Here is a 26,883-nt window from a genome sequence, read left to right on the forward strand (position 1 = left end):
CCTCACTCCTGAGATATCCCTCCTGAATTTTTATCCACCAAATGTGGATGTGGCACCAGCCTGTTCCAATCTCCACCCCTCCTACCGGTCTGGATGGATGTGGTTTCTTAAATTCCATAGTTGTCAGACTTCCATTCAACTCTATTTCTGACAGTTCTGAGTGATGGTTGTTTTATATTTTAGTTGTAATTTTGACGTGGTTGTGCGAGAAGGTGGCCCATGTCTGCCTATGCCACTGTCTTGACTGGAAGTCTCTACAGTGAACATTAAAAGTAAAAATTATAGGTTAATTAATTCAGTTGCATTGATCTCAATGCAGTTCTCAGTGCTTTGATACTAAACCATCTCTCAAGAACACTGATCCTTGTGTGTTTTGTCCCCTAAGCAGATCTCACCAGAATTCATGTGTAGTGCTCAAGTGAATACCGGACGTTGTTAAAAACAACTCTATGTGCTACAATTGTGTTGTGCTCACAAAGAATATCTTGCCACTTTTCTAGTCTCCTTGATACTTCAGAAGGAAGCTATGAAGGATTGTCTTTTGCACTGTGTATATCTATTGCTGTGCTATCACCTACCAACAGGAAGCCTATTTTTACTTTTTAATTTGTTAAACGCTATTCAATTTCCCAAACTCATTACTGGAATACATAATCCTTATGGGTTGGATTCTGATCTGCTGTAATCTAAAGTTTCCAATGATGATGATGAGAAAGTTTGGGGCAATTTTACATAACAATAGCAATAGAACGAGAACAATTGCTGGAAGAATGATGAACAGGAAAAAAAAGTAACATGTATTCAAGTTCTTAATGAATGTAACCAAAAATGATATGGTCTGGAAAGAGCCAAGAATATGTTCGTTCTTTTTTTTTTATTTCAGTTCCAAAATATATTTAACCAATTGATATCAATAAAAACCAAAGATGACTGATAACTCATGATTTCTGATCCTCGAAAGGAGTGAGGGGTGAAGAGTCTGGTGCCATACTATGCAGTAGGAAATTAGTCTCAATTATTTTTTTAAAATAGAATTAATGCTTACAACTTTCATTGGGCTGAGAATCATGTATAGCACTCTCCATTCTCAGCTGACTTGATTTGTAGCATAGTGGTTAAGGCAACAGGCTTTTGCATCAGTGTGGTTTGATTCCCTCAGGATGTAATATTTACTGAGGATCTCCTAGGTCTTCTAAGTACCAGAGAAACAGCAACAAACAAAAGAGACAACATTCCTGTTCTTTGAAGCCCATATTCTACTATGGAGATAGATAATTTAAAAATAAACTAAACAAAATAAATAAGCAGGATAACAGCAGATAAATGAATGCTCTATAAAGGGGAAGAGCAATATAATAATGGATTTGGTTGGGTTGAAGGTGGTTGCTACTTTAGATAAATATCAAGAAAGACTTCTTTGAGGAAGTGGTATTTGAACAAGAACCTAAATGAAGAAAGGAAACCTGTAACACAAGTTTCCAGCTTCCTGCAGTTTCTGCATCTACAAAATAAGGAACAGGGCTACTGTGATGATGAAATGTGTGAGTGAATGGAAAGCACTTAACATTGACCTAGTAAGCACGTGAAGCCCTGTAAGCATCCTTCTGGCCGTTTGTCCTTAAGATGTCAAAAGCTAAAGCAGGGTTAGATTTTAATCTTGTTAACAGTAAAGTTACCAAGTAGCCTCCTATGTGAGATTAAATTTATTCTTGAATTTCTACGTATCATTTCCCAACCAAATCCGTACTTTTGGTTTGCTCCATACATAATGATCTGTAAAGATGGCTAACGTCACTGTCCACCTACCTCTGAATTAGCTGGACAAATAGCATGATAATGTTTAGATGACCAAAGTCACACTTAATGTATCTGAAAATGTAGTCCAGCACTCACATAATACTCTGCATTTTAAGATATTTTAAGATTAGCAATTTATACAGAAGTCCCCAGAGGCTGTGGCCTTGTCTTGCTGATGCCACTCATTAGGTTACACAGCCAATTCCATCAGAGCCATTGAACCAAGTGGTAGTGTCTGTGAAGACAGTCCTTGAGTCAATTGCCAGCACAGAATACTTTCTGACATAGGAAGGCAGATGATCTCAACTTTTGAGTGCATACAGTGCAGATTTCTAGTTGAATGGATCTTGACAATGGTGTCCCCTGGAACATAATGCCTGGCCAGGAGCCAGTGATTGTGCCACCACACAAATCACTGCGCATCTGATGCCGGAACGCCTCTGTGCAATGATAACAACGAGTGTTCTCAGTCCTGGTGTTCCACAAGATGTTGCATTGGCTCTTTCATTCTTTATCAGACCCTGGAATTAAAGATCTTATTTAGATTGCTTTCAGAGAGTGAGTGCTGGTGGAGGGAAAGGAAAAAAGAAGGCAGGGGGACTTCAGCGTAGTTTAAGAAATAGTTTTGCTATTTTCTGATTCCCATTAGGACACAATCAGCCTATGCTTTGAAATTTGGTTTTATTAATTGCTTAATAGATTTTTTCACTTTAAATCTCTTGTTTAATTATAGAACTAAAACAGTTTGGTTCAAACTGTTAGCTAATGATCCATATATCATTTTAGTAATTGCTTGCTGCTTTCAGAAATGCATTAATTTTGTAAGAATTATAGAGTTTCAAATGTGAAAACATAGGGAGTTTTAATAAATCAGAACACAACTTTTTTTCAAATGTTATTTTAGTGTAACATATTATAAACCTAAAATTAGTTGAACATTCTTAAGGTATTCTAATCCCTCATTTTAATTTGCCTTTAGCCCTGGCTGGTGTGGCTCAGTGGCTGAGTGCCGGCCTGCAAATCAAAGGGTTGCTGGTTCGATTCCCGGTCTAGGGCACATGCCTGGGTTGCAGGCCAGGTCCCTGGTGGGGGGCACACGGGAGGCAACCACACATTAATATTTCTCTCCCTCTTTTTCTCTCTCCTTTACTCTCTCTAAAAAATAAATAAAATCCTTTAAAAAATAAAAAAAATCGCCTTTGGTTGTCTTTTTAAGATTAAAAGTAGAAAGATCATACTGTATAAACATGATGTGAATGAAATCTAAGTCATGCAGTGTTCTGATCAGAAGGAATTATGTACCTGTTAAAACATTTAGCCAAATTTTGTCTCTAACTTTGAAACTCTTCACTGAATTTAAATTCCAGCCTTTTCTGGAAATAACTCTTCAGAGCATTTTCACATTTCACATTAAATAAGTAGATCGAAGCACCTTATTTGACAGGAACATTTTTCTCAATGAAGGTAAAATTGCCAGTGTTTCTGTCTTCTTCTTCTTCTCCTTCTCCTTATTTTTTTGGTTGCTTTTCACTTAGTAGAACATTTTCTTATCCAATCAGATAAATACAGGTATTAGCTTATTCTAAGAATTATAAGAGTGTCTTTTAAATATAGCTAACAATTCAAAAAGAAAAAAAAAGGATCATTGAAAAGGTTTCTTGTGGTTTGAAAATGCCTTCCAAATATTCATTAAACATTTAAGTGAGTAAATTTGTAGAATATGTTTCTGACTTTGGCACTGGTTCTGTGGTATTTCTCTGATCAGATGGAAGTGCTGTGTGCTATGCAGAGTGCATTCAGTTCATTCATGCATAAACAATATCATTTTCATAAATTAAAACCTCCCCTGCAGAAGGAACATCTGTGCCTGCCTTTGAATAAAAGATGGTGGCATGTGAGTTACTCCTTGACTGACTGAAAGAATCCTTATGCTTTAGAAAAAAGTTGTACAAGCAAAATGGGAAAAAATAATCAAACCTTTTGCAGTCTTCATTTCTACCTCACAAAAAAAGAATTCCACAGTATAAATTCCCCTGCTTGCTGTTTTAAAAGCTGGATTCTTTTAATTCTTATAATGTCATTATTTTATTTGTCCTGCTCACTACAGCAATAGTTTTTTGTGTTCATGAGTTGTCTAATTTTAATCACAGGTGAAACTGAGCTGCTGAATAGATCACATCGGATCTGAATGTTCATTCCACATCTCCTAGGCGGGGAGGATGGCAGCGTTCAGATATCATATCAGTATTATGTCTCTCAAAGTAAGAACAGTGAGAGCAATCTTGGATATAGGAAGCAACAGCTTGATTCCCAAACAACAACTCTGATTTGCTTGGAACAAGATTACTGCATTTTGGATAAAGTTGGGACTAACTTAAAAGGATATCTGTCATGTGATGATGGCTGATGGAAAACATGCTAACATAATATACTTTAAATTGCACTCAAACGTTTTCTTAATGTTGAAATATTCCTTGCTGCTACCATCACAGCGTGATGTAGCCCCATCGGCAATGTTATTAGTATGGCTAATTGTTCCCGTCCATTAGATTACTCACATTTTTCTGGAGCAGCTTGCTAAATGAGGTCAGCTTTCTGGAACCCCTAAATCACCAATGAGAAGGAGATTAAAGCAACAAGCTTGGGAAGGGAGGTAGTCATCCAATGTGGCGTCCGAACCAGAGGAGGAACAATAGATTAACTAAGGACAGGAATCAGAGCCCCAGAGCACAGCCAGCGCACAAGTGCCAACACATGACTCCCTGGGAGTCTTCCCCGCCAGTCCGAGCAGCCAGAGAAACAGAAACGCCAAACTTTTTTTAGCGGGCTTAACAACGGACAGAACCATCTGTAAGTTTTTCCAATGAATTTTTTTTTTTTAATGAAACAGCAGAATGGTGTGTGTACCAAAGGGGGCAGGAAAGCAAGTACACTTTCCAACAGCATATTAGAGTAAAAGTAGTAAGTTCCTGAGGACAAGTAATCATTACCTTTTTTCTTGGAATACTTATTGAAATCGTCACAAGATATTTACAGAGCAATTATAAAATGTCATTTCTTGGATTCTGTAGATGAATTATTTCCCCCAGGCATTTTCTAAGAGTATATAACTATAACTTTCTTTTTGGGATAGTACTGGTTTGCATTAGAGGACATGTAAGCTCAGGAAAATGTACAGATAACAAAGCAGCAAGAAAATGGTAGTTTTTTAAATATAGTTTTAATATGTAGGTTAATTAAGCTAGGGTACTTGTTTATAGCTTGTTTGTTAATAATTAACCAAACCCCCCTTTAAAAATTGAAGAAAACATATAACAATAATCTAAAAGAATGAAACCCAGAAGCTAAATGTGAAGACACTTAAAGCAAAGAAAAACAAAAACTACTGTTTGTCTCTCCACAACCTTCCCCCTCCCCCAACACACAGCTTCATATTCCAGGTAATAATATATCAGGTCCTTTCATTATCTATGGAGAGCTGATGACTCTCTAAGCAAGATAAACAGACTAGAGAGAATGCTAAAGTAAACCTTTTCTTTTCTTTTAGTCTACAAATACTGTTTAGTATTTTCTTAACTCGGCAAATAAAGCAACTATACCACTTAGGAATTATTTATACTAAAAAAATAACTTTAAGAAGAAATGCAACAATTGCTCAGATTTTTAATACTATTTTTATTGCAATTGAATGAGTGTTTTCTAAATTGTGCATTACACCATAATATACAGGATTACAAACAAGAGTACAGTACAGATCAATTCCAGTGGTACCAGTATCACATCTCAAACAGCACTTTTTCTGGACTGCATTTTACATGCAATAGCTATTGTTCTAATCATGAATTAAATGGTTTGAATTTATTTAAGCTACTGTACTAATTGACTACAATAGGTATAAATCCCAACATTAACAACCTGATTTGATTTAGGCTCAGATTCATTACATGAATATATGACAAACCACGATTTGTGTGACTATGTATAAAATCATGCATTTATATTTTCTGGAAACACCAATAGCTTAAGATTCTCTGTAAAATCATGGAATGCAAAGGAGTAAAAGACTAAAAGAAACAGTGCAAATTGTATGTGATAGTCAAGCAGCTTTTGATTTAAAGAAGGGTATGTTGGCATTTGTTTATAATACGTATATACAAGCTTGTGCAAGTAATGAATTGATATGTTTTGATAGGAAATACATCTTTTTTCATCCTCTTGAGAGTTATGGATCTGGTTTTTATTTTAAAGAGAGGGAAAGACTTTAAAGTGAAGTGAATTGCTCAAATTGTGCAATTTTTTTAACAATTAGAGAGGAAAGAAGTGCTAAGGCAACACAATAACTTTCTAAGCACTTTTCTGCTGGTTTAAATTAGTTAAATTATTTTGTATAAATTAGATATAATTCTACTTTTCTGATATGTATAAAAATTGATGAAGCTGCATGGTTTTAAAATAGGAAATCCACATTATAAAAAGTCATTAAAAATTCTGTACAAAATCACAACAAAATAATTCAGCATGGGAAAGGTAACAAGTAGTAAAATGCTGGTTGAAAAATATATATTTATATATATTTTAATTGGCCCATTACTAGTTTAAAAATTGCATAGATCCTAATTATTGCTTGTGATTTTGTTATCCCGATCAGATAATTAATATGATCTGAATACAGCTACACCAAATTTGTGGTGTTTTTCTTTTTTTTTTTTTTTACTTTACTGTACTACTTTCTTTTTTAAAATAGAAGAGCTATAGAAAATAATACATAAGGTGAACAGGAACTTTGATCCCCTGTTTCTTCCAAAGGCAGTAACGACAATAAATACATCTATCACTTGAAGCTTGGAGTATTTGCACTTTGCAGCAGTAGAACCCGAAGGGCTGCCTTCTGTAAACACGACAGTCACTGTGAGCACAGTGGATTCGTTCTCCGGGGATGCGGAAACTGAAGTGCCTCTAGTCGTGAAAGATGGCATTGAGCTGGGCACTCATGACTCGCTCATGATGCGAATGGCTATCGAAGGACATGATATTGTCTATAGGGATCTCGCAGCGAGGGGCGGCGGCGCCCGAGAAGATTGATCCGTGGTTTTGGGCCCCTGCCAGGGTCGCTGCAGGATAGTGCATGGTAAAGGCATAATTTTTCTCAAACTCGGTGGACGGTTCGTGTTTGAAGGAGAAGTTGCCGTTGATGCTGAGCGGCGGACTGAGGGGCCCGTCAAAGGAAGGGCTGGTGCAATCAGTCAGGGGGCTTTCGAAGAAGGGCTCCAGCGCGGCGCTGTAGGCGTGCGGCGGCGGCTTGACGTGGAAGACGTGGGAGCTGTCCATGGTCCCGTAGGGCGGGCTGGGCAACCCCGGGGACTGGTAGGAGTAGGGGTGCACAGGGAAGGAAGCGCTGGCCGTTGGCAGGTGCGGGGGCATTTCCTGGTTCTGTTCAGGCAGAAAAGTCCGAGGATTGAGCTGCAGGCAGCCCGCAACCAGGTTGGTGGTGGGCTGGGATAAGCCCTTGCAGAGAGTCTGTACGAAGGAGACCAGATCAGGGCTTTTGCCGGAACGCAGGATCTCCGATAGCGCCCAGATGTAGTTCTTGGCCAAGCGCAGCGTCTCGATTTTGGACAGCTTCTGGGTCTTGGAGTAGCAGGGCACCACCTTGCGCAGGTTGTCCAGCGCCGCGTTCAGACCATGCATGCGGTTCCGCTCCCGGGCGTTGGCCTTCATGCGCCTCAGCTTAAAACGCTCCAGGCGCGCCTTGGTCATCTTCTTCTTTTTGGGGCCGCGTCTCTTGGGCTTCTGATCGTCGTCCTCCTCTTCCTCTTCTTCCTCCTCTTCTAGGTCCTCGTCTTCGTCCTCCTCCTCTCCCCCGTTCCTCAAGGAGTCCTCTTCCGCATTCATAGTTTCTAGGTCGTCCTCCTTCTTGTCTGCTTCGTGTTCCTCATCCTGAGAACTGAGACACTCGTCTGTCCAGCTTGGAGGACCCTGGGGCTGGGGCTCGCCCATCAGCCCGCTCTCGCTGTATGATTTGGTCATGTTTCGGTTTCCTACATTCAATAGGGGAAGAGGAAAACAGAAAGAAAGGGGGGAAAATGCTGCATTCAAAAACTTCATACGTTTTCAGCTCCTGCTTCCTGACCCTCTAAAAATGCATGTGAAAAGAAGTACCAGCTCATTGCAAAATGGGTGCTCCTAAGGGAAAGTTACCTGTAGTGTTTTATAACGGCACGTGTGTGCCCCGCTGGTACGTAGGAGACAGGTGAGATAGATCTGGAGGTGAGGGGAGAAAGTGACTACATGTAGATGTACACTCTTGTGTGAATGTTTTCTAGTGACTAACTTAAGTCTGGTTATGGTGATTACCCGGCAGGATAATATGGATGAAAATTAGTGTTCACTTCGGGGACTTCATGCTTATGTGCATGAGTTCAAAGCCACAACTCTACACACATAAAAACGAGTTTGAAAATCATGATTCTGTTCCCATCTCTGTCCTGGTTTCTCAGCACTTAGCGATTAAAGTTGAAGAGCCATTACGTAATTGACCAATGCCGACAGTGATTTTTAAGAAGATTATGCTAACCGGAGATTGAGCAGCAAATGCATGGTGGAGGAAAAGTACTCGCAACCAAATTATTTCACCATCAACAAAACATTTGGCAACAAAAGTGGGCAGGGATCTTCCATCCCACACTCGCCTTTCTTTTCTTGCCTCCCACCCCTCTCCCTCTGGTGAAAATCCACCTTGTACAATAGCGCTCGCCGCACGGCTAGGGCTGGGGGCGCGGCGCAGAGAGCGCGCTTCCACGCGCCGGGGATCAGGTGCGGAAGGCTCCTCTCTAATAAACAGCCCATTGAAAAGGACGCCCGCTCTTTATTGGGGCTTTTCAAAGTTCGCCTCAAACCTCCCTTTAAAAGATTGAGTAATTACAATGGTCAGCGATTGGCAATGGCGAAGTTGCTGCTTTTAATCAGGGAAATAAAAAGCATTTAGTGAAGACAACTGAATTTCTGGCTCCTGCAGTGGCTGCTGGCGACTTGGCCGCCTCCAGAGCGGTAACAGGTAGCAGGGACGGGTTCCTCTCTTTCTCCACATTCCCCCTCCTCTCAACCAAACTTTCTCTCAACTCCATTTATTTTCCAGGATATGTACACCTAAGATAACGATGTCCCTTTTATTCACTGAGAAAATAACTTGGCACTTCCAAAGTGCATAAAATATGTGCATGCAAAATCTTGCTAATAACCAGGGCTTTTTCTCTTCCTCTTTTGGAAGAAGTAAGAAAGTGGAGTAGTTCATTGCTTTCAGGACTTTGAAATCACGGCTAGTAAATAATCATAGAGTTGCTGTGCATTATTGAAAATCCAAAGATGTTCCTATTCTTCACTTACGCCCCCCAAAATTAAAACAATTTAAAAAAATTAAAGAGCCTGCAGTAGATATTTGAGTGACGCGAGTCAAAATGTGCTCGCAATCATGGGTGGGAATGCCTGTCTCAACACACACACACACACACACACGTTCAGAAATGCACACAGAATATCTAGGGACATCGGGCCTTCGATTGCTGCTTTTATTTCCACGCAAAAAATGAAAGGATTGGAATTACCTGTAGTTGTTAGTAAGTCCTGAGCAGTGATGGTCTCATAACCCTGGGGCCTGCGGACGTCGTGCCTTTCGTGCCTTCTGCGCGGAACGAATTCCTCGTGTCCCGTAATCGCGGGCGCTGAGGTTATATAGCCCGGGCGGTGCTGCCAAGAGCGGGCGGGGCGCGGAGCGCCGCGGGAGCAGGTCCCGCGCCCGGCGCCTGCGCACGCGTCCCGGCTGGGCGCTCCCTCCCGCCTCTCGCCTCTCCCCCGCCCCTCAGCCCCGCTTCTCTCCCACCCTCCGTGGACTCCTGCTCCCTTCCCCCGCTCACCCCTACCCCGCCCCTTCCCCAGCCTCCCCGGCATGCGCCATATGGTCCTTCCAGTCCGGCCAAGAGCCGGGAGCCACGTGACCCGCCCATTTGTATGCTGCGGGGCGCTCCATTCCGGCCCCTTTGTGGCCAGAAGAAAGTGGCCCATCTGTCGCCAGTTAGAGACTCCGCGGACCTGTTTTTACCCGCAGGAGAGATTAACCCTTTCGGGCGGCAGGAGGGAGAGGAGCCGCCGGGGAAGGGGCGGAGGAGGGAGAGGGGACGTGAGGAGCAGAAGCGGGAAAGCTAACCGACTGGGCTGGGGTCTGGGTGAGAAGCCCGCGTCGGGGCGGGAAGCGGGCAGGGGTGGGAGAGGCCGAAACGCGGAGACCGAGGCGCGAAGTGATTTCGACCGCCCGCCCAGGCAGGGCTCTCCTAGGCGCCGGGACTCCCTACGCCTTCTGACGGCCCACCTCTTGGGTCCAACCCCTGGCAGACACTTTGCTCATTGACGCCAAAGGGTGGCTTCTCCTCTTCCCGACCGGCCCCGTGAGCAGACACACGCACCGTATAAAACGGCGTGGTCTGTAAAAGCCCCCTTCACTGGACGGCCCACTCCCCTCCCCTCCGGTAAAGCAATTTGTACCTGTCACTCTGCCCCACCCGGTGAGCCCTGACCCTCAGCTACCCCTGTCCGCAGAGACTGCTCACGTCGTCGGGCCACTCAACCGCCACCCCCTACCCCTCCACCCCCGCCAAAGACCTCGTCCTCAGAGCAAGCTCGTCCTTTAGCTCAGGCCTGGCGCCGTTGGCCTGCGAGCTCTTTTGCGTGAGGGCTGGCAGGTTTCTCTGACGCGCGGATTATGCCTCTTAACCAAGGCCACTGGATTGTTGTAGAGGGTGGCCTCACCCGTGCGTCTTTGGTTCCCTGCCACAGCCTGCCTTGTCCCCTTAATCCCCACTCTGTAAATAGGTTTTGGGTTCAGAGAAGACTTCTCAAAAACAGTGGACGCAAAGGGCCTGTGCTAAATGAGTCTTGCGCTCCTCTTTAGAGAAAGGCCACTCTGGGAAATGCTAAGGGCCAGGACTCCTCCAGATTTCAAAGCCTCTGACTGGATGCGACTTCCACATTTCGGGTCATGCAAAGACCACAGAGACTCATGACTAATGTTGAAGGAGCCATATTTGTGTTTAAATGGCGATTCTTTTATCCACTTGTTCCCAAAAAGGCGTGGTACTCAATGATACATTAACAAAAAAAGTTGGGCCGACCCCTTCCCTGTCCACAGTGTCTCTGCCAGTTTCACCTGGAATCCTCTGTTAACTAACCCCTTATCCCCTTCCAGACCCGCAGCCCCTTGCAATGAAAGCATCGAACTCGAATTGCTTATTTAAGGGCAATTGCTCTAAGAGCCCCTTGAGTCTGCAAACAGTGTCAAGGTTGAGTGGTTGGAGCTGGGTGCATCTGGAAACTGAAGGGGGATGCGGTGGGAGGGGAAGAGGGTCCTGACCAGATCGCTGGTGTCTGGAAGGTGGAGGATTCGGCCTTCCCCACCCAGAGCAAGTCTGAAAGGGGAACTAAGGGGTGTGCGACTCGACTGTTTGCCCAGAGCGTGGCATGGATTGTGTTGTTTCCATAGCAAACTATGGAGTTTTGCTTTTCTGCGTTGACTCTTCCGTGTACATAGAGCAGAGGAGGATAAAAGAATTAATCTAAGAACGTAGTCTCAGTATTTACCCTTGTATCTTTAATGAGGGGTTCAAACTTGAGGGGCATCAGAGTAACAGCTTCAGAGGCCAGTCCACAACTCAGACGTCTGAGGACAGTTGTGGCAGAGTCGGTCGGATTGAGTGCTGCCACTCTCCCCGCAGCTGCCCGGACAGGCTAGCCACCTTGTGGCTGCGATGTGGGACCTCTGTCCTTCTTCCCATTTTTCAGCTTTAGGGGAGGAAGGGCAGCTTCGGAGGAGAGGTTGGGGGGAGGGGAAGAGCTCCAGCTGCCACAGGGGCCCACGGGTGGCCTAGGGGATTACCCGCCTTACCTTCCACCCCCAGAAGTAGAAACTTCCCCAGTTTGTGACATCCTGTGAAACACAGGTAACTCTTGGTGGAGCCAGCTGTTCTCGGTCTGGGAAGTAAACCCGGGCCTTTCATCAGCCCAGATCCTCATGCGTGAAGTGCAGGAATTACTGGATTTGTTCCCTCCTTCTCCTCCTGACAAATTTACCTGTAATCTCACTGCCCATCATTTGCCCAGGCCTGGGAATCTGTAACAAGAAAAGACCGCTCCTGGAGGATCCAGAGACCTGGCGAGGTTGGGTCTCCCAGCCCCGGGCACTCAGGTGCCAACCTGCCTCAGCACTGGGAATGTCTACCCACTTGGAGCCTGCATGGGGGTGCGCAGAGAGCCTGCCTGATCCCTAGGAAGTTGCAGCGAGGAAGGAAGTCCTGGAAGGGAAGAGTCCAGATTAGGCCTGAAATGGGGTGCTTTTTGTTGGGAGGCTTAGGAGGAGGAGGGGGGGGGGGGGAAAACAGGCCAGAGAACGTGGCAAACAGGAACGTTGGGAGAGGCCCCTAAGGCGTGGAGGGGCTCAGTACCCAAGACCATCTCCAGGGCCCCGCCCTCCTTCTTATTTTCTTCTCTTTCTTTGAATTTTGTTTCGACGGTTGCACACTTTCCCCCTCCTGATTCCGTAAATTCTCTCCCTTGCCCTCTGCCCCCGCGGCCCGTTAGCGGCCCTCCATCTCCAGCTCGGGTCCCCACTGGGCGCTGCAGGCTGCTGAGCGGCACGCGAACCGCACGCGCAGGCAACAAAAGCCGCTTTCATGACTCACTGCCCTCGAGCAATGCCCCAAATCTGTCGCCCCCCGGGTCCCAGCTCTCAGCGCGCGGCGAGGGCCTGGCGGTCCAAGCCGTTAGAACAGCAGCCGGAGCGCGGGCGGGAAGGGGGGGAGGGAGCAAGCGTGTGGCCCGGAGTGGGGAGAAGGCAGTGTGGCCTGGGAGAGGAAAGTGGTGAGAAGGAGGCGTGTGGTCGGGACGTGCGGGGTGGGAAGCTAGTAGCTGGCGGGGAAGCAGGGGTGTGACGCATTCACAAGGCCAAGATAAAGAGCGGGGCCGGGCGGCGTCCCCGGCGGCGATGACCTGTTTCTCCGGGAAACAGATGCTCGCTCTTGCAAAGGGGAATTTGCGTTCAATGAAAGAATCAAGCTTGGCCAGGGCTGCCTCAGAGGCCTCAGGCAGCTCCCGCGTCCTCTTCCCACCCCTCCTAGGAGGGGGGTGTCCTGACCTGGGCCAGTTCCAAGGGCGGTAGGCGGTGGGTGGCTGAGGGGCGGGAGAGACCTTAGGGCGCTGGGGCCGCCGGAGCCTAGGGCCGAAAACTGTAGGTGCTTCGTAGGCCCTGCATCTCCGAGGTCCTAGGGAGGCCGGAAGGAGATATTGCTGGTTCTACCCAGAGCTCAGGCCCTGCGCGGGGTTGTGTCTCTGCTTACAGGAAGGCCACTGGGAGCCTGGGTGCTGGACAGAGGCTGGAGATGCTCACCCTCGCCAGGCAGACGGCGGGGGAGAGCCGGGAGCAAAAGAGAAGCTATTAAAATGCCTCGCCGTCGCCCCGAGCGAAAAACCCGTCCTCTCCAAATCTCCTGGGCTTGCGGCATAATCTTAATTAAGATAATTGATTCATATTGCACCTGCGAGAACAGAAAAAAAAATTGATTCCAACCCTCAACCCCACAAATTGCTTAGAGCTATCGGATGGAGCAGGACACGGCTATGATTTGGGGAGTGATTTAGTACTGGGCTTCCCCAGCTCCATCTGCCTGGGCTTATTTTATTTACTATTTACGTCCTCCTGGCTCCTCTGGGACCTGGGTGGCGCCCCTCACGGCGGCCACAAGCCTCTGAGGGACTTCATCTCTGATCCCGGTCAGGAGCGGGGGTGCTTCCCTTAAACCACCCAACACTCATATCAATAACGTAAAATCAACGCAGTCCAGAGCACTTAACGCGATTGCCCAAGGCCCGTACATCACATGGGCTGTGTGTGTGACTGTGTGAGTGTGCTTAAGTGGACGAGCGTGTGTGAATCTAAGAGTGTGTAAACGTCTGTGAGATTGTGTGTGAACAGGAGTGTGTACATGAGTGTATGCGCATGTGCGACTGCTAGTGTATGAAATGTGTATAAATATGTATCAGTGGGAGTGTGAATTATGTGAGGGTGCGTGAGGGCGTGAGTGTGCACGAGTGAGTGTGTGTTCGTGGGAGCTCCTGCTCCCAGGTGTGGAGCATAAGTGGAGGGCGTGCACCTGTTTTTCCCGGATTGAGGAACAGTTTGCGGTCTTCAGGGGCACGGAAGGGCCAGGTAACCGACAAGCGCCCTGTGTGTGTCAACCTTTGCCTTAGAAAGCAGCAAATAAAAATCCCCGGTAGCCGGGTGGTGCTGCGCGTGTGGAGAGCAGAGGCACCCCGAGGGCACATGGGCATCCCCTGAACAGTGGCTGCTGCGGTAGGTTGTGGAGGGAGAGATCCCTCAAGTTCCCAAAGAGGTGAGAAGCCCAGGAAGCCAGGTTTAGAGCTCCAGGCCGCTTCCCTGAGAAGCGACTTGCTCACGGAATCAGCACCCTGGACAACTCCCCCTCCACGGGCCCTGGTATCATTCACAGTATCAAAACCACTCCGCTTCCAGCAGCTTTCGCCTTTTCCGGTTTGCCTCTTTCTCAAAACGACAACCACCACATCCGATTTTTTAATCAGAGAGCTCTGTAAATCTGCAGCTAGTTAGCCGCCTTCTTTTCAGAATAAGTTTCCCCAAAGGTAGACATCTATCCAGGTTAGGGGTCAGGGGAGGACTTAAACTGTAATTTGAGATAGTGAAAGAAATGATACATTGAATAACTTTCAGAGAGATAGTCGTTCTTCTAATATTTGCATGTATTTGCCACACAGGTTCAAAAATCATAATGAACTTTTTGCTGTCCACAGAAACAATATTTAAATGTTTTAGATATTTGTTTTATAGATCACATATTTTAGTGATAATATTTTTTATCAACATCTTATTAACTCTCCAGTTATTTCATATTATAAACAATTTCTATTAAATTAATGGGGGAAATAAACCAGCTAAAGTTAAATGGCATTATTTGCTCAGATTTGGTGAGCTACACAATCTAAAATGTATAGATTTAAAATATTACAGCTTAATCTACATGCCATCCAACACACATCAGAAAAAGTCCAGTGGAGATGGTACTCTGAGAAGAACAAGTGCCTTTGGTAATTTAAACATCTTAGAAACGTAACACAGTACACCCTCCTTCATTATTGATCTACTATTCAAACATCATCATTATTAGCAATCAGAATCCTTCATTTTATTCAGAATTTGCTGTGATGAAAACTATAAAATTTTAATTTAAGAATTCATTCCAGAGCCTTGCCTTCTTTAAATAAAATGTTTACTCTTCTCTTTAACAAATACATTTTCACATGAATTAAATATTGATAATTTGACCTTTTATGTCTTTAACTAATCAAAGGGGGAAAATTCCAAATGTAGATCTTGGAGTTTGGCCCTAGTGGGTCTTTCCGCTTGAATAGGCACTGAGATTAAAGGAGTCAAACTTCCTCTATCACTGCTTTCTCCTTGCATAATTGCTTATGCAAAAAATGCAGATTTGTATTAATTAGTAACTCCACTGATTAGTTCTGTGGTATTTTCACATAATAAATCATGCTGCAGACATGAATTTTGGCACATCACCCAGTAGTGGCTCAGGCTGCAATACGAGTTTCATATTAAAATAAAATATCTGACTAAACCTACTTTTCAGTGCAGGTATTGTGAGCAGCCACCTGCTGAGAGCACCTGCCATGGGAAATTACTTTCAGTCAGTGACAAGCCACTTCTGGGGCCCAACCAGGACAGTCTGATTCTGTTAGACTTTAATAACAAACAAATAAATAAACACACACACGCAATACATAGCCAAATGACACAAATGTGCTTAAGTCTTGCACACAGTGATGTTATAACAGAAGATCTACTTGTAATAGAACTAGATTTTTAAAAATTTAATATTTATTGCTGTTCTATTACAGTGGTCCCAACTCCCCACCCTCACCCCCACCACCGTGGCTCTCCACTGCCCTGCCACCCCCCACCCCCAACTCCCACAGTTAATCTTCACCCTGTTGTCCATGTCCAGGGGTCGTTAGAACTAGAGGTTGTCAAACAACTTCCCCGGTTATGGGCGTACACTTCAGTCTGTTTTCTTCCTGTGAGATCTTTGCTCCTTTGTAAGATGGTCTGATAGTCTGAGACTCTTCCATCACACCTACGCATTGACTTATCCTTTTCCTAGGCAGGCAAGCTAGTTCTGAAAAGAAAAGAGAGACCAGAAAATCATCAAGGGGAGGAATATAAATGCCAAGGGTGATTTTGCAGGGAACTGGGCACCCATTCCTTCCTAGCATATGGTGACAAAAGACAAATTCTCCTCTCTCCCTCAGTAATAACTGTATGAGCTTCTACAAAACTCCTTTCCATTTCCTTGAAAACTTTAATTTGATGAGACAGATTACAACCAATATTGTCAAGATTATAAATTAGACTGTCTTCTGCGCCCCCACCAACCCTTTACATGTGCTTCTTCTCTTGTCACTGGTGACACCTTTCCAAGTCCCCTCAGGTGCTCTCAGCACCTTTTTGCCCTTTTGGATCCATGCCTACTGCTGAAGCGATACATCCATGTATTTTAAGAAGAGAGAGAGAGAGAGAGAGAGAGAGAGAGAGAGAGAGAGAGAAGAATGATGAAGATAAAGGTGCATAATTTGTGCTCTCAGCTGGAATGTTTGCAAATAAAATCACAGGGCACAAATAAAAAGAAAGGAATACTTAACAGTGACAATCAGAGATGAATAAAGGCCAAGGGAGGTGTATTTGGGATGGAGGCTGGGGCACCACACTCTGCCACAGTTGTACTATGCAGGGTGCAGTCTCTCTGCCTCCCTTCAAGGCTGGTCCTGAGGCGGTGGTGTGCACACGTGGCTGGGGGTGAGGAGGGTGCAGTCTTTATGGAAGCTCTTTCTAGCCATTATTTTTTTTCCATAATTTCAAATATCTTTTCATTGTTTTTAAATCTCTGATGTAGCTATAGTTATGTTCTCATTCATATTCAAAATATCTTTTATTCGAATCTTCTCTTTATTTCTCTTAATCAATCTGGCCACCAGTTTCTCTGTTTTAACAGTTCTTTAAATTCATTTCTGTTATTTCATTTTCTTGGAACTTAACTCAGTTTTCCTAACTTAACTTGCTGGCATAATCTCAACGATTTATGGTTGAAAACTTTCTTTGAGAACTATCTGAATATACTATTATCATTCTATTTAAATATTTTAATTTCTATTAAAAATGTTTTGACTTATGAGTTATTCAACAATGTGTGTTTCATTTCCAATTACATGGGAATTTTTATTAATCCTTTGGTTATTACCTTCTAATTTATTTGAATTCTTGTCAGAGAAAATGGTTCATATGTGCTGATTTTCTGACATTGAAACAATAATGGTTTAGTATGTGGATATTCTAGCCATTATTTACCAAAACTTTCAGATGCTTTGGTGGTGAAAGGAAAAGGTCATGCATATTTTGGTCTTTTATTTATCCAGCCTTCTGTTAAGTCAAACATGCTTGTTTTTTTCTCTTTTGTATTCACTCCTGTATCCTACTTCATGTGGTTTGACATGGACAAGAGAGATGATCTCTGATAGGGAAAAATAATCATGTGTTTTCTTAGTCGTTGATAAGACCGGGATGTAGAGGCCACATAGAGAGCCAGTGCCAGGCGTAAAAAGGCTCTGCAATTGCTGTAGCTACTGTAAATAATGCTGCAATGGACACTGGGGTGCACATGTTCTTTCAACTTAGTGTTTCAACTTTCTTCAGACATATTTCCAGAAGTGGAATCACCGGGTTATAAGGCAGTTCCATTTTTAATTTTTTGAGGAAACTCCATACTGCTTTCAACAGTGGCTGCACCAGTCTGCACTCCCGCCAACAGTGCACAAACATTCCCCTCTGTCCACGTCCTCACCAGCACTTGTTGTTTGCTGATTTATCGATGATGGCCATTCTGACAGGTGTGAAGTGGTATCTCATTGTGGTTTTAATGTCATTTCTCTGATGATTAGTGACATCGAGCATCTTCTCATGTGTCTGTTGGTGGTGTTTGCAGAGCTTGTTTCCTCATTCTTCTCCCTTCAGAAACTGCCTGCTTTGCTGAGTAATAAACGTATTCAGCAAATTAATAGAGAGCCACTTTGCGCCAGGCACTGTGCTGCTCGGTGCTATGGGTACAGGAGTAACACAAACAGACATTAGTCTCTGAGTTCTCAAAGCTTTCAGTCTAGTGAAAGAGATAGACTTTAATAAGATTCACTCACAAGTGAGTTCTCATCCATCTGACTTTAGATAAGTGCAGGAACGGAAACAAAACCAGTCCGTGAAAGCTGAGGACAAAGGAACCTGGCAAAGACTGATGCGGGAGGGCTCCCTGAGTAAGTGGAGCTCTAAAGTAATGAGAAGGGTGCTGCCCAGTGAAGGGGGCTGCCCTGGGGGAGAGTCCTTTAAACTGTGGGAAGAATATATGCAAGGGCCCTGTGGCAAGAGGACCACGGGGAGTTAAAGAAGCTGAAAACTGTCCAGTGTTGCATGAAGGACTAAGAGACAATGGTAAGAGGTGAGGTAGCATAAAGAAAGACAGGACCTGGAGCCTGCTTCCCATTGAAGAGATCTGAGCTGTTGGGAAGAGTGTGAATAAGACTTGAGTAAGATTTACATGCTTAGAAGATCACTTTAACTACAGGGTAGAAATCTGCTTGCAGAGCAGGTGAGTTGGGTAAAGGGAGGCTGTTAAAGTTTCCCTAGCAAGAGATAATGGTGCTTGGACTAGTCTGGTTGTAGAGGTGAATGAAGCTAGAGAACATATTTCAAGATATTTACAAGGACTTCCCTGAAACCACAGCCTAGTTTTACACAAATTACACAATGGCCAACAAAAACCACGATTCCTTGTAATGTTGGGTGAATGTTACCGGTTTTCTCAGAAGTAATATACTGAATTTAATTTAAATCAACAAGGACCTGTTAACCCTTAACATAACTACAATCTAAAAGTATTGCCTTTTTTTTGCAAAGCAAATACTAGAGCAACGACAGGACACATTTATTGAATACTTAAGACATTCTGCGTACACTGAGTTAATAACTATAATTCTCACTTGACAGTTGAGGAAAATTAGGCTGGTGAAGGTCAGGCAATATGCCCAATGTCACCTAGCTAACCAGTGGCAGAGCAGAGACTGAAGCTCAGGTTACTTGACTGTGAAGCTGTACCTGTTCATACTATGTCACACTCTGATTTTGCTTCAGAGAATAGTTTTAAGCTTGGTGTTTACCGGCTCAATTAATATGAAAATGACTTTAATAAAAATACGACTGTAATATAAATTGCTGAGTCTTTCTAGAAATAAGAATGGAGGAATGGTAGGCAATAATTTAGTCACAACCACCCAAGTTTTGTAGTGAACTAATTTAATTGATGAGAATCAGTCAGGTTGGAGGAGATCATGCATGTCAATTGTTCCACATCATAAGATAACCTTTCTCATAAAAACCACATTGTTTAAGAACTACACTAAAATTTATCCTTGGAGAGTTCAGGACACGTCTAGTTCAAAATAAGTAATCCTTATTCAGCACGCCTCGACGTTAGCCTTTAATAAAGAATCGAAGATTTTTGTTTTCATTGGGAAAAAAAGTCATATTTAATGACAACTCAGCTCTTGCTCCTTGGACAATATTCATTGTCTAAACACGTGCAGATGTGGGGACTTGCACACGGCGATGGGGAGAGGCAAAGGGAGAGGCTGCAAGGGGCACCTTTTATTAACACACTTAGTGCACTGCTTATCTCCTTAGCTTTTGAACATGGGGAGATTTCGGTAGACAATAATACATGTGTTTCCATTTAAAAGCAGAAAAATAAAGTTAAATTTCCCTTCTCTGAAGAAAGTCATTGCCAGTTTTGTGGAAACCATATTGTAAAAGTTGTCTATTTCAGAAAGTGCCCTGGGTGTAGCCTTAAGTTTCTATTGTACATTAAGTGCCCTTATTTCTCAGTTCTGCGTACATTTATACACCCACTAATATCCTTCATCTGCCTCCTTTCCACACACATATGTGTGTCATCTAAGAATCTTCTTCCCCATTAGCCCCAGATCTGGTCTGTAAACCCTTGATTTTCCCAAGTCATGTATAATATTTCTAGTTATTATTGAGTGTTTGAATAAACCATAAGTTTAGGGAAAGTTTTGCCTCATTAGAATACATAGTGGGAACTTACTTTTCTTTTAATATTCATAATTGAACTGACAAATTATCTTATATCTATTTCTATTTTCAATGCAATAGAATTCTTTGGCAATAACCAGATACTTTGCATGAATATTTGTATTTGAAAATTATAAATTTATATTTATAAATATTTTAATTGAGTATTAACAATTGGATTCTGACAGTTGTAGATGCTTTAATTTCTTATTTTTCTAATTAAATGAGTGTCCACAAACCACTGTGTATAATCAAACATCAATATTAGTACACAGGGAAGAGAGCTGTATATACATTTTTGGAGCGATGTGGTCTGAGTTACACCAGGAACCATGAAAACAGACAGGAAGGCTGCACGAGAGTCCTGAGGAGCAGAGCCCAGACCACCAGAAGCATCCGGCCAGCCCACCGCCGCGTGAGAAATAATAAATATCCGGTGCTTTAATCCACTCGGTTGTGGGGTTGTTTGCCAAGCAGCAATACCTAAATGATACACTACTAGGAATAACTTCATTTGTCCCCCCAGATTGTTTGAGGATTTGGATGTCTTGATTAATCAAAAAAAATCTGTTTAAGTGAGACTTTCCATTATAATCCTATACTTACAAGTGTTTCAAGAATTTTTTTCTGCCTTGGCTGGTGTAGCTCAGTGGATTGAGCACAGGCTGCGAACTAAAGGGTCGCTGGTTTGATTCCCAGTCAGGGCACATGCCTGGGTTGAGGGCCAGGTCCCCAGTGCAGGCCACGTGAGAAGGCAACCACACATTGATGTTTCTCTCCCTCTATTTCTCTCTCCGTCCCCCTATCTTTGTAAATAAATAAATAAAACACCTTAGAAAAAAGGCTGCCTTTAAAAAAAAAAAAGAAAATTTTCCCCAGCAAAATGACTTTATTTGGGAACAACAAAGAATTGCACTTGCAGACATGTTGTATACGGGCAAACCAGGTGGGAGTCTAGAGAAACCATGGCAAGAAGCTTTATTTTAGGGATTGGGAGGGGCTGTTGTAAAGGAAGAGTCCATTGGAGAAAACAAAGTTCAACATATAGTGACTTTTTATTGGCTAAGCTATGGCAGTTTCCCATTGGCTGAGCTGTTACTGGACAAGAAGGAATCTTTTCTTTCTGCAGCAGAGGAAGGCAAGTAGCATCACTTCCTGTCAGAGATGCCAGGTATCTTTCTTCCTGTTAGGGTCAGTGGTGTGCCTTGAGTGACAGGTGTATCTCAAGAATTTTAAACTGGACATCTCATAGTAAATATTAAACTAATATCTATATGGTAAGGATTGTGCTAAATGATTTAGAAAAGTTATGTCATTTAACTATCAAAATAGCTCTATTAATAGGTATTACTACTTTCATTATTATTGACATTCTGTAGGTGAGGAAACAGAGAAGTTAGGTTGTTCAAAGTTACGCATATAGAAAAGGGGGGAGCTCTTTAACTTTTTATTCAGATTACTTGACTGCCAGTGTGGTTAAGAATGAAGACTAGCAAGTATTTTAGGAAACTTTGTGGCCCACCATGTTCTCGAAGCACTTTCCTTTCAGCGCTGTGATCCCCTCCATTCTTACACCCTTTTAGCCCGCCCCGCACAACCATACAAAGCACATGCCGCACCTCCTCCCTGCGCAGCGAGAATGGACCAGTTCGCCTGGCACCCAGTCTGATCTGGTCGTGCACGCCATTCCGGAGTGAAACGGCTGGAAAGCTACCACAAAGGGATGCACATGTAAAATATTTCCTATCCTTCCTAGACGTGGTGCCCGTTTTGCTAATCAGAGGCATTAAGCTTTGATTAGGAACCGTGACATGGGGCAGTGAGAGGATAGGGCACAAATTCTGGTGTGCGGTATGGAAGCCAGCAGATGTGGCGGAGGCTTTCTAATTTGTCACCTTCACGACGCTAGAAAGGTGGTAGTTTTCTTAATAGCCTACTTCTGTAATATAGTGTTAGATATTGTGCCTGGAATGTCACACTAGAGTCTGTTTCTTCAGGCTTCTTGATATTTCTGTGTTAGTTATAACCGTCATGAAACTCATATAGATTCTACATAAGGTTAATTATTTTGCCTACGATGGAAAACTCTTTCCTGTTTAGCAATTGTACAGGACAGTTTATGGCCAACAGAAAATTAAGAAGATAAGAATGTGTGATCAGTCGATTTAAATATATATATGGATAAAGCTATTAAAGGAGATGACAGTAATCCATGGCAGCTAGCAATAAATTAGTTCATTAACTTGCCACCCTTTGCTGCTTCAGTGAACCACATGGGAGCGCAGGTATGTGAGGTGTGTAGAGGTAGGCTGCCTGCCGCTAACTATACTGAGTAACTTCAGGAAAGCATGAATTTACTCAAGATACTGAGAAAGATAAGGAATTTCTGGTCTTTCTGAAACCAACTCCAGTCACTTGTAACTACAGAATTGATATAGCCAGATACCAGGTTATAGGTTGTTAAATTACAAGGTAATGCAGTAGTGCTCAAAGTGTGGCCCCTGGATCTGCCGCATCGGCAACCACCAGGGACTTGTTGGAAAAGAAGATTCTTGGGCCTCATCCTAGGACTCCTGAAACAGAAACTCTGTGGGTGGGGCCCAGAGATCCTGGCTTAAGAAGCTCTCCATATAGTCTGATGCATGCTAATAGTTGAGAACCACTAAAGCTTACCAACACTCCACCACGACCACCTGCAGATCTCTTGTGTAAAAGAGCAAAAACTGAGAGTTGTAATGGCAACATTTGGAGGGCGGTATAGATGACTCCAACTACTCTGAATAGTCAAACTACCCTGACAGCCCCCTTGTCCAGCTATGCCTTCTGCCCTACCCAGCGAGGCTGCCCTGGGCTTGCTCGAAGGCTTTCTTGAAGTATGTAGCTTTCAGGAGCGTTCTCTTTACGCCCCACTCCTCCCACTTCTCATTGCCACCATCCTGACTGGTGTCAGACCTCAGCAGGGCTCAGGTGGCACAAGAGAAATGGCACCCTCAGGAGAAGGCTAGTAAATAATGGCAACATTGTGTTCATTTTCCCATAACGGAGGGGCAAATGCGTGGGAAGAGATTCTGAACATAATAGCCTAGGAAGGATAGAATATTACCTTGCATCAGGCTGAATTTATGGATGCCGTTGTAACTATTAGTAATTGTGGATTCACAGTGCTGCTGACACCCCTAGTCCCCAGTGTTTGTTCAGGGGATGACGGACTTGTACATCCAAAACTGGCCAACAACGCATGAAGCTGAAATACGAAAAATTTCTTGATATAAAATGACAAAAGCAATCAAAGTTTTAAGCAGAAAAGGTTAGAATAAATCACTATGTACAACCCTCTTGCTCACCTCCTGAATCTGCCTAACTATGACTAACGTGTGTATTTCTTTGAAGCTAACAGCCCCTTAAAAGAATAAAAATCCCCTCTTCAGGCTGAGAAGGAAGGAGGATGGTGCTACCATTGCACTGGGATCCCCAACAGCAACTGCGGCCGCGGGTGTGAAGGGTGACAATCCAGGGAGCGTCATGTAAGAAGCGAGGTGAGCTGAGGTTTTTACCACAGTGTGCAGTGGGCTGCAGTGGGATCCTTAGGAGTAAAATGGGTAGTAGTAGTAGTAGTAGTAATAATAATAATAATAATAGTAATAATCCCAATAAAGGCCTGTCACAAATCACCATGATGTCATCGTGGCTGGTCACTCAGTTGCCCAGATTGAGTCTGCCTCTGAAACCACAGCACTTTGTATACAGGGAAGAAATCTGACCTTGAAGAAAGGCCTGTGTTAGCATCCCAAGTACAGCCCATACATCTTTTCTCAGCTTTCTCAAAAAGCATCTTTGACTATTCACCTAGGTGATGATATGGGTGGAAAAGGGAAGTAGCTGGATCTTTGGAGATTATTGACCCCTGACTCTGAAGTTACACAGTCCAGGATGTCACTGAGATTTACCTGACAAAATGGGGACATGCGAGGATGAGGTGATAATCAGATTTCTGGGCCTAATTCTGCTTTAGGGGTACCTGTGAGTCTGCAGGCCCATACTGTGGTCATTTTTACATTTTTTGCACATAGAGATGACCGAATATTCAGGTTGGCTCCCTGACTGTCAAAATGAGTGTTATTATGTAACAAAAGTCCAAACAAAACTTCCTGTCTTTACACAAAGTAAAACTTTACACTGGGAGAATTTTAGAGTTTAGTCCAGCACCATAGGTTTGAAAGGTATAAAGTGATAAGATGGCCACTACTAGCTGTGCTCCCCTTTTCTCTAATAAAAGTAATATCTCCAAATTTTATCTAGGAAAATGGCCACTCAGAGAAGGTCTACACTTTCCTGCCATATTGTAGATATATATGGCAACATGACTAAGCTTTGGCCAATGGGATGTGAGAGTGATGAGGGCAATTTCTAAATCTTGCCATTATAAGGACATGATGTGTCTACCCCTTCTCCTTGCCCCCTCTGTGTCTTGAGAGCAAGACAGAAGGAACTGGGACACTGACAGCACCTCCATACAAGCGCTAGTCTGCTTATACAAGGTCTTTCCTTCAGTGAGAAATAAATTTTCATCTTGTTTATGTCTGTGTCATCATGGATCTCTTTCTAGCAAATGAACCCATATGCTAACAAATACAGGTAGTGATTCCTGTTGTATCCCCATAAAACACACACACACACACACACACACAAACCTTCCTTTGGTTTGTGCAGGTGACAGATGGGTCTTGGAGAATCTCAGTGAGTCATCTACCGTAAATAAACAAGTGATGATTTTAAATGCAGGTGCCATTGCACGTGTTCTCTCTAGTTGAGTGCGTTAACACAGCCCTGATACCTGGCATTCAGGTATTGTCCTGACAGTGTTTTTTCCCTTATCCCAATAGGCAGAGAGCATCAGAAGCAGTGTGCTTTGGCACATTCCAATTCAGGTGTGTGATAATTTAGCCCTCAAGGACTTTGACCATCTCACCATCCTGCCGAACATCGTGCTGACCCACTACACCTGTGGCACTACGTTAGCTGTGGAATGGAAGATGTCACGGACACCCTAGATGCATTGCAGAAGTTTATGCATGCCAGAGGATGCAAAGTAAATCCAAGGACAATTTCGGAGCCTGACGCCTCAGTGCAGAGTCTGGGGGTCCTTTGAAGTGCGGCACACTGGGATATTTCTTTCAAAGTAACAGACAACTTGCTTCATTTTGCACCACCTACCACTGAGATTATTATGCAGATTTTTCATAAAAATTTATTGGATTGGATTAGATTCAACTGAAGAGGAAAGGAAGATTAATAAAGTTTTTAAAGCAGTTTATTTTACTTTATTTATTTTTTAGAGAGAGGAGAAGGGAAGAAGAAAGAAGGAGAGAAACATCAATTGACCACCTCCCGCACATCCCCAACTGGGGACCTATCCTGCAACCCAGACATGTGCCCTGACGTGGAATTGAAGTGGAGACCTTTCAGTTCACAGGCTGGCACTCAACCCACAGAGCCACACCGGCCAGGGCAAGCAGTTAACCAACTGTGGAAAGCTTTTGGTGGTCGTAAACAGCTTAGTCAAATGACTTGAGATATGGAGGACCTATGCTCTGTATAGCTTAAATACATTTTATACAGTATGGGATGAGGTAGCCATAAATGATTTGCAGTATGAATAAAATTTATTATTTTCAGAGATGGAAGGTAACTTTATCAAATGTGGGATATGGAAGTCAAAGATGCAAGGAGGAAATATGCTTGGTGAGATGAAATGAGAAACTAGACAAGCAGAATAAAATAACAGTAATATGCACATACAAGATTTTTTAAAAAGAAGTGAAAGAACCTTCACACTTTGCTTGTGAGAATCTAAAATGGCACAGCTACTGTAGAAACAGTCTGGCAGTTCCTCAAAAAGTCGGAGTTACCATATGGCCTGGCCGCTCTACCCCTAGGTGTGTCCCCAAGAAAGCTGAAAACGTATGTTCACATGGAAACTTCCACACAAATGTTTACTGCGACATTATTTATAACAGCCAAAAAGTAGAAACAACTCAAATGTCCATCACCTGATGAACAGATAAATAAATGTGGTACATCCACACCACAAAGTATTATTCAGCCATAAAAAGTAGTTAGTCCTGGTGGATGCTACAACATGGGTGAACCGTGAAAGAAGTCAGATGCAAGAGGGTGTATGTTGTACATTTCCATTTATATGAAGTATACAGCCACAGTGATATCATGGTGACTTCTGACAGGCTATTTTATAGCCATAGAGACAGAAACTAGTTTCCAGGGGTTGAGAAGAGGGGAGACTGGGAAGCCACTGCTTCTTTTGGGGGTGGTGAAAATATTCTGGAGTTAAATAATGGTAATGGGTGTGGAATCCTGTGAATATATGAAAAACCACTGGATTGTATACTTTAAACGGGTGAATTTTATGGGATGAGAATTATATCTCAATTTAAAGAAGTAGACGATACAACTGAAGTATCTCATTTCTTGTCTTATGTGACTCCACATGCTCCTGGCTCTCCTGCTCCCTCTTTGGCCATTTTTACAAGTTATGAGCTCCTTTTCTTTGGACATCCCTCGAATCTTGGCCTTGCTGAGGGTTCTTTCCAGGTTTTCTTCTTACATAATCTCTACATTAGGTAGTAAGGTAGTCTTGCTTTGAACAGTTTTAGCATGCACAAATTTCATTTACTATGGCTTAGTTAAATAATATCAGCCCCCCCCAGTAACATAGTTCAAGTTTCACTTACACAGTACATTAACTGTGAGTAATGACATAAACTTCATGGCTAGCTCCAGAAATCCCT

General features: G+C 43.4%; 1 protein-coding gene across 1 annotated transcript; it reads right to left on the reverse strand.

The window, feature by feature from the left end:
- Positions 1–5,452: 5,452 nt before the first annotated feature.
- Positions 5,453–9,567, reverse strand: NEUROD1 (neuronal differentiation 1). The gene is made up of 2 exons (XM_024561586.3): positions 9,399–9,567; positions 5,453–7,835 (listed from the first exon to the last, which is right to left on the reverse strand). The coding sequence occupies exon 2, from the start codon at positions 7,822–7,824 to the stop codon at positions 6,754–6,756; it is 1,071 nt and encodes a 356-aa protein (XP_024417354.2). The 5' UTR covers positions 7,825–7,835; positions 9,399–9,567; the 3' UTR covers positions 5,453–6,753.
- Between the last annotated feature and the right edge of the window lie 17,316 nt (positions 9,568–26,883).

This window comes from Desmodus rotundus, chromosome 2 (genome assembly GCF_022682495.2).
Source record: "Desmodus rotundus isolate HL8 chromosome 2, HLdesRot8A.1, whole genome shotgun sequence".
Classification (NCBI taxonomy): Eukaryota; Metazoa; Chordata; class Mammalia; order Chiroptera; family Phyllostomidae; genus Desmodus; species Desmodus rotundus.

Coding starts and splice junctions, on each gene's coding strand:
- NEUROD1 (XM_024561586.3), bottom strand. CDS start 7,824: ATGACCAAATCATACAGCGAGAGCGGGCTGATGGGCGAGCCCCAGCCC.